Source organism: Erigeron canadensis, chromosome 9 (genome assembly GCF_010389155.1).
Source record: "Erigeron canadensis isolate Cc75 chromosome 9, C_canadensis_v1, whole genome shotgun sequence".
In the NCBI taxonomy this organism is placed as follows: domain Eukaryota; kingdom Viridiplantae; phylum Streptophyta; class Magnoliopsida; order Asterales; family Asteraceae; genus Erigeron; species Erigeron canadensis.
Genome location: NC_057769.1, coordinates 10,811,199 through 10,824,489, shown reverse-complemented (window position 1 = coordinate 10,824,489; position 13,291 = coordinate 10,811,199). Strand labels below are relative to the sequence as shown.

Sequence of the window (13,291 nt, the reverse complement as noted above, 5' to 3'; positions counted from 1 at the left end):
AAAAATAAAAAATAAAAATAAAAAAAAAAGAAAGAAAAAATAAAATTATCCATGTCGTAGAGTTGTACACAATTCACATCTTCTAATTGTTAAATTTTTTCAATTTTCTCTACAGCACGTATTTTAAAAATCTTTTTATTTGTATTTCAATTTTTTTTGTTTTTTAATTTCTGTTTATATTTACATCTCATCTGTATTAACTCGCATGATATCTTGCAATCAGTTCGGCAACGGATATCTCAATATTTTATCTTTTTTAAAGAGAAAAATCCATAAAAAGATAACTTTTTTCTCAAATTTCCAAATAAGGGAAACCTATTTAGTTTTCGTCTATAAAAGGATTTCGTTTATGAAAATTTCTCAATAAATGTAATATCGTTAGTTTTTAACGTCAAACCTCTATTAAATGTCTCATCGACTTGCCACGACATTGAGAAAGATGACGAGATTCGAATGATAACAAGCATTGATACCAAATCATCAAGAAAAGTAACGATTGTATTGTAATTTTCTATTTTTTCCGTGTAATGATCAAGCTAGCGGCTAAGTTTTTTAATTGTATTTTTCAATCTTCACAAGCTTAGTACACCAAGCTTTAAAGTACGCATAAATTCAGTTCATTTCGGATAACATCATAATTGTGTTTCTTTGATCAATTTCGTCAAACAGTAAGCTAAGGGGCAGTAATACAACCAGCATCAATACTTTAAATATTCAAATACCTGGTAATAAATTAGACCATTTGTTTTAATAGACTACGAGTATTATTTTGTGTCTTCTAGTCGTTTAGCAATCCCTCCAAATGATTGGTTTAGGAATCCCTTTAAACATCTGTTAACAAAACACTAATATTTTGAATATTCATAAAACTCGTAAAATTAATTATGTGAAAAATTGAGATGACATGCCATGTATATTGAGACTATGAGAGAGACAGATATCATGTATATTGAGACTATGAGAGAGACAGAGAGGCACCGAGATGACATAATAGTTTTTTTTAATGACGTGACAAGTCGACGTGACATTTAACGGAGGTCTATTGTTAAAAACTAATGATATTACCTTTATTGAGAATTTTTCATAAACAAAATCCTTTTAATAAATGAAAACTAAATAGGTTCCCTTTATTATGAATTTTAAGTAAAAAGGTTACCTTTTAATGAATTTTTCCCTTTTTTTAAACCTTATATAACTAAAATCATTTGGTAAAATTAAACTTATACAATTTTTATATCAAAAGAATATTGCTTGTTTAAAATAAAAAATGAATATTCTTAAATTGATATTAATAAATCAATATTCTTTTTCATATCCCAGTTGGCTTTATATTATAACGTTAAAAAAAATCAAACGTTTTTAACAAGTAACAACGGATACTACAAAAGTGGATGCTAGACCATCCCATAGATAAGTTTACTACTCGTATTATGTAGTTTTTTAAAGGATAACTGGACAAGTTGGTCAGTTTAAATCTTGATACTCACACAATGCGGTGATCCCAAATATATTGTGAAAGAAGTCATTGTTAATTCCGTTTTTAATCATGTTGATAAAATATATAAGTATATATAAGTAGTTGAAGACCCGTTGTTTATCTCATTGTTAATATATAAGGGTAATTTGTCATTTTATGCATTCAAATTGTGTAACTTTTACCCTCGATCTATTCTCGAGTTTAACATTTAGAAAAAGAAAAGAAAGGAATAAACTTGAAAAGAAAAGATTAAAAATCATATTGATGTTAAAACATTCTTGAGTTAAAAAAAATAGATTGAAAAGAAAGGATATAAAACAAAAATTTACAATTATATCTTCATTATATAAATCAATAAAAATAATGATAATGACAGCCCTAAGGCCTGTCACTAACAACATATTACATGCTTAAAAACTTGTACATTATATATTAAAAACCGCCCCCTGATTTTTCTAACAGCAACGTACAAATTTTAATGCACCCAATTAGTTTTTACTGACAACCCTAAGGGCTGTCACTAACAAAACCCATAAAAATAATAGACATATTATTATAACCATCAAATAACCGCCATCGCCTCCTCTATTTATCTATTGTTTATATTCTATGATTTCATTCATTTATCTTAATGACCATAAAATAACCTCTATCTCCTCACTATTCACTTTTTCAAAAACCCATATCCTCCTCCTTTTATGTTATCCGTCCCTTGATTACAAATACAAGAACCTAACCCATAATGTTTCCACAGTTACTGCCATTAACAGATTCCATTGATGCAATAGCAGAATATTCAAGCATAGATCGGTTGCAGTAGCAGATTCAAGGGGTGGATTGGTACTTTATATTTTGATGTATGCTTTTATGTCCAAATCCGACCATATTTGGCTGGAAAGTTTTTGGATAAAAAAAGCCTTAAGTTTTTCTTTATTTCTCAGTTTTTTCTTTTAAAGAAAAAACTCAAGAATGAAAAAATGAAAGTTTTCTTAGTCTTTCTTTTCCTATTTCATAAAAGAAAAACTTAAGGATGCACTGTTAACATGAGGTGTACAATTCCTAATAAGTAGTATGAAAGTATAGATAGATATAGATTACAAGCTAGACATAGTCATTAAATATAGGGATGAGCTGAAAATTTCAAGTCCCGAGTCCCGTACTAGTACTAGAAGTGATACCGAGTTCTAAGTGAGATTGGAACCAGTATTGATTTTTGATGGTTTATGTGATTGGGATCGGGACGAGACCGACAAAATCCCGCAAATACTGGATTTTTCGTTCGCGTCCCGTCTGATCCCGCCTTATATGGGACGAGGACCGGTACCATATATTCGTGAGTTTTGAGACCCGACCAATCTTATGGCTATCCCTAATTAAATAACAAATTATACATTTTCCCTCGAAATATTAGTGTACTCGATAAATAAATAAAATTCAAATGTATATAACTTTTTTTTGAACATTATATGCATAATTTATTAAACGGATTGTATTGAAGCCTTGTAACATGGGGTCCATAACCAACTAGTTATTATTATTATTACTATAAGTGGTTTTAATTTTTTATATTAATTTTTTTAACTTTGAATTAGCTAATTATCGATTTAGTCTTTAAGACCAAAGGTAGCAAGGGGTCCCATAACCTTCAAACTTATGACATCATGACATGTGGAGTTAAGAAAAAAAGTGAGCTTTCCCTTTGGAGTGATAGATTCCAATAACTCTCAAATTTAATATAGTTAAAAAGTAAAAATAAAATAAAAGAAAAAGAAAAAAAGAAAAGAAAAGAACCATTGAGAAAGGAAATATATCCGTTGGGCGTTGAAAAAGGGACGGAGGGAAATTCTTTTTGCCCATAACATCCGTGGGGGCAATGTAACAGACGTTATGGGGGCGTTACATGCGCTTTTTGAGCGTCAATGTCGGTTATATAGTGGGCTAGGCTAAAACTCACCATTTACTAAGGCCACAAAGTTTTAATGTAATGGGTTTTTTCTACATATTCTCTGGACTTATAAAATAAGAATGATTAGATAATAAAAGTAAGGTATCTGTATGGCTGTATCAAAATGAGGCGCTTTACTCCCCTTTGTGAACCTTGGATGAAAGGTTGAGATTTGAGACAGATAACTAAAAAAAGATAACTAGACTCATAATAATAATAATAATAATAATAATAATAATAATAATAATAATAATAATAATAATAATAACAACAACAATAATTTTATATGTCTTTATTTCTAATAACTTTTGATTTCTCCCATTATGAACAACCCTTTTATTATTATTATTATTATTATTATTATTATTATTATTATTATTATTATTACTATTACTACTATATAATTATGTATATGTGTATACTACATTACTATTGAGTATAAGGTGTTTTTTTTACGGCACGATTAATTTTTTATATGTATATATATCTATCTATCTATATATCTAATAAAATAGTAGTTAACCAAATAATTTTAGAGCCTTTCCAACCTAAAGCTAGCTTCTAACATTGTCACGTAAGATTTAATCCTATGTGGCATTCCCATATTTTCTTTTACAATTACAATATTATATTTATTATATATAATAAAAATAGAAAAAATTAATGTAGAACGGATGAGGATCCAAAATCATTTGTCAACAAAATTTTAGAAACTATTAAAAAAACATACCATACACTGATGAAAAATTACATTACATCCACTAAATCAAGTTTAATTTTTATGGTAAAGATATATGATTAAAAATATATCAAATTATAAATTATTAAATCTTTTCATTATAGGAATTTAAATCTTTCTAACTAAATGAATGATATCTTTTTGAGTGAAAGGTTATACCTTTGTAAGATTTTATTAATATCAATGAAAAATAGACAACTTAATAAATCACTAAGTTGGCTATTGCGTACATGCAAAACTGCAACACCCACACTTGATCTCTATTATAAATAAATAAAGATTGTTTCTAGAAGCAAAAATCTAATGTGTCATGTTATAATTCTTTCCTACATTTTATATAATTAAAGATGATGTCATATTACAAAAATATTATATTTATTTTAATTTAGCATATTTTTTCTTTGGTCTATCATAGTTCAAAATTTCCATTTAAGTCTTGATGAAATATTTATAAATTTAAATTAATGATATTTTTTATATCTATGTCCAAGTAAAATTTTATTTTAGAGTTAATAAAATACATAATTACATAGGTTTACCTCCTTTTGGTGTTTTGAGTTTATGGTTATAGATATGTCAGTTGTGTTTTGTTTTTATAGATTGTACTTTATATTATTTTTATCTACTGATGATGTTGTTAATATTATTCTACTTTGAAGCTTCAGTCTTATTAATATTATTGAACCTTCAGTCTTAAGATCAAGGTTAGCCTCTTATAACAATTTTTATTTTGTATATATAACGAAACCTATTTGCAATGGCCCGGATTAAATCTGGGTTGATTAGCTAGTAACTAATAAAATAGGAAGTTTCCAAAAAGTCCCTAATAGATGAATGATATCGATTACCATTAACAAAAAAATTACACCATGTTCACCCTATACATACACGAATATTATGTGTTCTTGCATATTTGTTCAACACAATATGATTAAATTTGTAATTAAGCTTTTATATTACTTTCTTCTTTATTTGAAATATATGTATTTATGGATTTTAGTTCTTATTTTTGTCATGAAAAGTAAGTACGTATTACAAAAATATGATGATTTTTTTTTTCTTGAATTTGATTTGTATGTATGTATTATGAGGATTTAATATGTATGACGACTTTAATTTATTAGTTATTCTTCAAAGGATTTTCTAACTTTTATTTTCTTAGTTTTTAATTGATTCATATGGTATGCATTTGTGTTTTGATAATGAAAACACCTTTTTTATTATGAAAAGTCTGAATTTGTATTGATACGTACAGATTTGTTCTTTATTACCATGTGGAAGTTTTTTATGAAGATCAAATAAATGAATTGCGTAAGATTAAGTTGTTGAAAGCTTTCAAACTAAAAAGCATTTCTTTAGTCCTTATACTTCTTACAAAATTTGTGTAATCGTGCATCTATCATGTCAAAAATGTCAAAGCAAGCTTAACAAAAGTTGTGCTAAAAACATTTACTTGTCGCATTAGTTGATTGTTCATAAAACAATATTTATAATAATCTGCGCATCGCGTGAGTAAAAGACCTAGTATGTATATATATATATATATATTTTATTTGTCTTTATTTATATGGCAAGATCAAATATGCAGTTGACTGCAAAGTTTATAGATGGAGTCACACATACATATCATATAGATAATTGATATATTACAAAAATACCCCTGATTTTTAAAATAATTTCATCCAAAAATGATGCAGGTGCATCCAAGCTAAGCCTTATTTATAATTATTTATATATGTGTTAATTATTGTTTTTACTTTAGTGATTTTATGAATAAGTATGTTGTGGATTATAAAGCATTTTGAAATTATTTGACTATTTATTTTCTATGTTGTGATTGTTAGGTATCTTTTTTCGTGAGTTTTTATGTATATACATAAAAATCTTTATATTCATATGTATATTCGTGAGTGGTAAGTATTTTTATTTACTTGATTATTTGTGATTGGGTTTTAATTCAAGAAGAAGACGCATGAAAACATCATTAGCTTTAGGTATAAAAGACTTATATGTCATCATGTGCTATGCATATGACGGATTAATATCGTTGACGGAAATTTAAAATTGGTCTTGTGTAGAACTATGAAAATAGTTGTTAGATATTTACAGGATGACCCCAAAATCAGTCTTGCTAGAGCCCCCGAAAACCTTGAGCTGGCCTTGTTGGGCGTCCCGAGGCCATCTAACACCTCGCTCCAACAAGTTTTTTTTTTGACAATTTCCTCAACTTTTAAATATTGAGTTGTTGGACGTTAGCCTGAAAAAGCCCAACTCAAATCCCAAACCAATCTTGAATTATCGGAGATCATAGTCGAGTCCGGTCAGCCCCTAGCTTAGCCAAGCTAGGCCTAAAGGTTTAAAGATGACTGGGCCTACTTCCAAAAGCTAGGCCTACTTCCTAAAGGTTGAAAGGTCAGAAGGAAATTTAGTTTGAGTTAGAAGGCAACAAGAGTTGTATTTGAAGTTGCCGTCATGAAAGGAGGAGGGGGTAAAAAACTCAAAATCAAGCTTGAAAAAAGAATTATGAAGAAAAGAGCAGGAAAAAAGATAGGATAAGTTCATTACCAGATTGTTTACTTATCGAAATCCTTAGCCGTTTACCTTCGACATTTTACGCCATCAGAACAAGTGTTCTCTCAAAACGATGGCAACATCTATGGACTTTTGTTCATACGCTTTCATGAGTACCAACATCTATGGATGAAAGATACTCGCATCCTAATTACTTATCGTGTTTTAAGAAAACCATAGCTCAATGCCAATCAAAGAAGCTCAACATATTCAAACTCCATATGGCCGGTTTCCATGTTTGCTTTGAGTCACAACTCAACAATTATATTCATTATGCTATTAATCGTAACGTCCAAGAGCTTTACTTAATTTCATTTGCGCCGGAAGGTGACAATACGTTTGAGTTAAAAGACGACACGTTCTTTAAAAATTCATGTTGTACTCATCTCAAATTGAAACACTGCATATTTAGTCCATCTGGTGTCATTAGTTGGAATAAACTTAAGAGTTTGTGTGTCTCACATATGAAACTAGATGAAGATTTGATTCAAAATATATTATCTGGAAGTCCTTTGTTGGAAACCTTGAAGGCTTGAACCTTGAATGTTGCTATGGTTATAGGAGGCTTGATATCACTTCTAAAAGGGTTAAGAACTTGGTCGTCTCTGGATGCGACCGGTGTGGTCAACATGGATCTAAGTATGTTGCAGATATTATTGAAATCAATGCTCCGAATGTTTTGTCACTAACACTACACAATTTGACATATTGGACGAAACATTTGTTGCTAATAAATGTGTCGTCTTTACTTAAAGCTTACTTGAATGATTCAATTATATGATACCCCCAAATTTATAATACTATAACGAAGAGATGCTTGAAGGACTTATACTCGAACTTCATCATGTTAAGGAACTTAGGGGGTGTTTGGTATGATGGAATGGAAAGGAGAGAAAGAGAATGAGAAATACTTCTCTTGTTTGTTTGCAATGGAGAAAGGGAATGGGAAAGGAGAGAAGGGAATCAATTCCATTCTCTCCCTTCTCTACAAATTGTAGCAAATGGGTGATAATGGAAAACAAATTTTTATTTTTATTTAAAGATGTTATATGTAATAAATGTATTATTATTTAAATTTTATTTTTTTTATATATTCATTCTCTGTGGGTACCAAACAACGGAATCCATTCTCTTTCCAAATACTCATTCTCTTTTACACTATTTCCATTCTCTATTACATATCCATTCTTTATGATTCCCTTATACCAAACACCCCCTTGAAGTTAGTAAACTCTGTTTGGAGGTACATTTTTTTTTTCTTCGTGTTTCTCATCCGTGAATTATGAGTGTTTCTTTTTCTTCGTTCCGGCCTCTTGGGGGTGGTTTATTAAAGACTTTTTTTCTCTTTTTATCTTTGTATTCTTCTTATTTTTGTATTGATGCTCGAGTTTGACTATTGAGCATCCACTTTACTTTTTGCTTAAACTACGAGTGCATTATTGTGTTTCTAAGGTTGTGTTCTATAAATTGTTTGCTAATAAGTCATGACCGACCAGGTTTTAGTATTCTACATTTCCACCAACTTGGATACAAGGTAAAAGATATTAAGCAACGTATATGAAGCTCGCGACGAAAAGCAAATGGTCATGTTGAACGCTGAATAGAGCTTCCCTGAAATGCTTAGCTCGTAGTTGCCTTCATAGTTTTCCTTAAATATAGCTTCATTTTGAAGTATTAGGAACTACCTTAACTTTATATTTGCATCCATGTTCTGTGGCAGAGCCGAGATGCCAAGATTTTGCTTCAGGACAGAATGAAAAATTTATCAAACACAAACAAGTGGCAAAAAGTAGTTTAGATGGGCCAAAATTTGACCTTTATGAGATATACTGTATAATAGTGCTAAAATACACAACCATTACCTCACGTTTTAGTATCAACAAAAATCCAACCCAATACCAACATGAGTCAAAGATGGGTTTAATGTTTTTGTATAGTATATTTAAGTTTTAAAATACTATTTACGATATACTTTTATACTAATGTAAGTTTAAGACACAAAGTAAATGTTATAATATTATAACAAAACATGTAGTATATGCGACTTGAGGACCAGAACACCTGTTGAGACTACAATAGGTCAAGGGCCCATGTTTTTCTGTGCCACTTCCCTTCAACCTGTTATTCTCTCATAAAATTGTATTTGGAAATTGGTTTCAGAAATCATACCATCATAGCCGTTATTTCTATGTACTTGTCGTGATAAGAACCACGAGAGATTCTTTAAACGTCCATTACTTCACGTTGTAAAATCCAATTTTGATAGGGAATGACAAGATTAAATGGACATACAACCAAAGTTTTAAATAAAGTTCTGGTGCAATCAGGAAGAAAAGTTGGATAAAATCACTCACCTTTGACTTTGAGAATCAAATTTACTGCAGCCAATTACTTAAAGTATCTACATACAGACAGAGTTACAAGCCTATAGAATAGATCTTGCTTAAGTACAGTCAGGTCATTCCTAGTTTATAAACAATCAAACTTGTATGCATAGCAGACTATCCAACCACTATAAAACTGATAATTGCACACTAGAACAGACACATCCAAACACCTCAAAAAGCTAAGCAGTCATACGCCATAATTTTATTGCAGTAGAGCTGTTTATGAGTTACGGCTCACTAGCTAATGTGGCTTTTAAAACATCAGCAGGACTAAATGTACCTTCAAATAATGGTCTGCGGTTTTCTTTAGTATTGGTCGACTTATTCTAGCCATGGTTGGGGCGAAGATGGACAGCACAACATGTATGGTAAATAAGTAGGTCATACTCATCACAATTCCATTAGTCTATATAAAATTGCTAATATAATGTAGCTAACAACTAATATACTACACAATGCGAATTGTGTGATCAAACATGAAGCTCAGCATTGTTAATGGAGACCCAGATAAAAGTTCAATCTTTCTTACATAAAAACCACATACCATGTGTTAATATAAATTAGAATAATCAAAGTGTGTGATCAAAGTTTAAATGAGGCTTTAAAGAAGCCAATGCCAGCCAGAGATGGCTAATATTGAGAGAACATACATGGTACAATAGTTTGTTGAACCCTGTTGCATTATTTCTGATTGTAATTCTTCAATGATAAACACAATCTGATGCCTTGGTTCATGAATTCAATAGATCAAAAATGTCGGAAATCTGGTTTGTGTAAAAATCTGGTTGGATATGATTCGAAGGGTCTTGGAGTGTTGACTGGTTTGTCACACCTGCATCCATCAGCAACACTTACAGGTCAGCTATGAATGTCTAAATCTAAATACATTACAAAAATCATACAAAAAAACTGACTAAAAGTTATAAACTTCTGCTTATGTACCCGAAAGAACAAGTAGCGTTTTGCATTCAGCATTTTGCCCAAACAAAATGTCAGTGTCTAATCTGTCACCCACCATGCACATTTTACTCGTAGGAATGTCGTATCTGAACAGACAAGATTTTAGTCAGCTTTTATTCGGCAACATAGCAAAACTAGAATTTATGCTATTCAAATTCAAAAAATTAACAATAATAGTATTAGGAGGCACTGTTTACTTCTTCTGTAAAAAGTCCATCAAAAAGGTTGACGGTTTTCCAACTACAATAGGCTCTTTCTGTGTTGAACCACAAACTGCAGCAACCATACACCCGGCCCCAGGCCATTCTTGCAGATCAGTCATATTGCCAGTTGCATCACGGTTTGTAGCAATGAAAATGCATCCTGGATTCTCACGAATGCAAAGAGTTCCATACCTGATAACACAATTTTCATAAGTTCAAATTTTTAGTATTTCAATCATAACCAAAAATCATTAAAATAGTGACTATATGAGTAAATCAGATAATATATCTTACTGTAGTTTGTAGTAATTTATATACGGGTCAATTCCAACAACAACCGCTCCAACCTGCAATTTTAAATTAAAAAGCTAGTATTCACGTGCTATTAAGCAAGAAAAAATAAATAAAAATATTCATATTAACATGTTACATTACACTCTTATCGTGCTCGAAGAGAGTGTTTGATTTTAGCTCCACAGTCTTTTTCCCATCTTCCTGCAGATACATATAAATTTAATATATTATTGCAAAATGTCTATCGTGTATGTATATGTTGTATTCAAAAGAAACAAAATAAATGAAAAGGCTTACAGGACCACCAAGGCCAGTAAAACCAGCAAGTTTCAGCTCTTCTAATATACCTTCACCACCTATTACATACACCTAAAATAATAACATATACTTTAGTCAAATCTTTGATAAGAAAAATGTTAAGATTATTGTAATAGACACTTGTAGATGTTGACCTTCTTCTCTGGAGGAAATCCATTGATCTTCAAGTACATAGCTGCTGCAAATGATGAAGAAAATATCTCTTCCTGAATGCACTAGGAATTTGAGTACCGCATTTATTTTATATACAAAAAAGTGAGAGAAGGTAATGGAACATAACAAACCTCAGTAACCGAGATTCCAAGTGACTGGAACTTCAGCGCATTCTGTCTTCTTGACTTTGATGAATTGTTAGTCACAAAAACTAGCTTCTTCCCCTGCAAAGAAATATTGAGAAAAATCAAGAATTTAATTTTGACGACTAAGTTAATATTATATAAATTTCAAGGTTTATTGATTAGAAAGATGCTTATGTTACAGTATAATGCAGATTGCATATAACAACGTACTTACACAAACACTCAACTTGGGTAATTATATTAATTGTTGTTCTTAATGGTCATGAAGAGTATAGTTCTTTGTGTTATTTAAGTTCCATCGAAACACGTCTGGTTCTCTGTTTGTTTAACTGTTTGTTTAAGACAATTAGTATTTTATAACCGAAGTGGAACACAGATAGCCTAAAACACGTAGTTATATTGACCAAAACGAGACACAAATTGTAGTTCTATTAAACAAATCAAAATAAAAGCAAGGGTGATTAACCTTAACTAAGCTTAGTCAAACACTCCCTATATACAAAATAACAAATGAAGGACATAAGTGAAAATACGTTGCTACGGTATGTAAAATTCCCTATTTCCGTATAATATTACGAAAAAAAAGACAAAAAAAACATACATTCACATAAACATTGTTGTTGCAGGATCTGTTGTTGACAACTTACCTTGGACCTAAGCATATCCAAAGTGTGTGGAACACCATCAATGAGTGTATCTCCTTTCCATATCACGCCTATACATATACACATTATATTATATATATATATATGCGTATTGATTTCATCATTAACGACATAAACTTGTGTTCAAGTTCTATTTAAAAAAAAAACATATATCTAGCTATTGTATATTTTTTTTTTATATGATATAGAAAAAGATTAAATAAAACTAAAGAAAGTGAAAGAAAGAAAGAGACCATCACAATCGAAAAGAAAAGCATCGACTGAATCAAAGAGTTGTGGAAGGTTGGAGGGAGATAAAAGCTTGCAATCTGTTGTTGCTGATGACGATGCTGTTCTTGAAGATTCTTCTTCCTTCATCATTTTAAAGGAATTTTATTCTTTCTTCACTTCACTTTCCCCTGCCCAAGAAAGAAAGAAAAATATATGAAAGAATTGTTAAACTTATATATTGCTTTTAGCCAATAGGAAATTAGGAATATGAATATAAATATACCAAATTAAACTCGCGCGTTATATGAAATAAATGTAAACATTAATAAAAAAAATTACAATAACTGATAATTACATTATTATTCATAATTTATGATAATATAAGATTGTCAGATTACAAACAATAAAATTATTGTATTTTATAAATATATGATATGTACAAGCATGACTAATAAAACATAAATATTTATAAATCATAAATATCTTTCTTATGATATATAAATATTAAATATAATTTAATAAATGATTTTCAAAAAAATAAACATAATATAATAAATAATCTTATTTGATAAAATATAATTATCACTGAATTGATAAAAAAACATAGTATAATTTATATAATTTTTATACTTATATAGAAAATAGAAAAATAATTATTAATGATTAGAATTATGATTGGTGATTAAGATTAAAATTAATAATTAAGATCATATATGGTAACATAGATATAGCAATTTAAATTGAGAAAATGACACTTCATTAAAAATTCTATGTAATAAAAAAACTAAAATGTCACATAGGAGAAAACATATCCTCTCTTAGTTATATAAATAGATATCAATATATATTGTAACCGATCGACCTCATTATCATTATATTAAGATATATATATGTTTTAAAACAACTTATTAATTAATTACACTAATAATAAAACAAATTTTTTTTTAGCCATTTACATATACATATCCACCATCACAACCAACTTGTTATCAATATATTGTCTTATTGTTTAGTTTTTATTTAGTTTTTTTTAATTATTAATTAACAATAATTAGGATAAATGATTAAGAATAATTTAATTAATATGAAATATTTGAAATTAAAAAATTAATGAAAAATATTCTTTTTTTATTGACAACTAAGAAAAACATATCTTTTCAAAGATTCTGTTTTTTGTATAGCATGTTTATTCGTTGGGTATTTTTTATTAAGTAATTTACACT

General features: G+C 29.4%; 1 protein-coding gene across 1 annotated transcript; it reads right to left on the bottom strand.

Annotated features, from left to right (window-relative positions):
• Positions 1-9,629: 9,629 nt before the first annotated feature.
• LOC122582063 (phosphoglycolate phosphatase 2) lies at positions 9,630-12,278 on the bottom strand. Its single transcript, XM_043754412.1, has 10 exons — positions 12,092-12,278; positions 11,841-11,908; positions 11,179-11,271; positions 11,029-11,100; positions 10,874-10,945; positions 10,718-10,777; positions 10,577-10,629; positions 10,277-10,474; positions 10,062-10,165; positions 9,630-9,951 (listed from the first exon to the last, which is right to left on the bottom strand). Exons 1-10 carry the CDS (start codon positions 12,216-12,218, stop codon positions 9,851-9,853), a joined length of 948 nt encoding a protein of 315 aa, XP_043610347.1. The 5' UTR covers positions 12,219-12,278; the 3' UTR covers positions 9,630-9,850.
• Between the last annotated feature and the right edge of the window lie 1,013 nt (positions 12,279-13,291).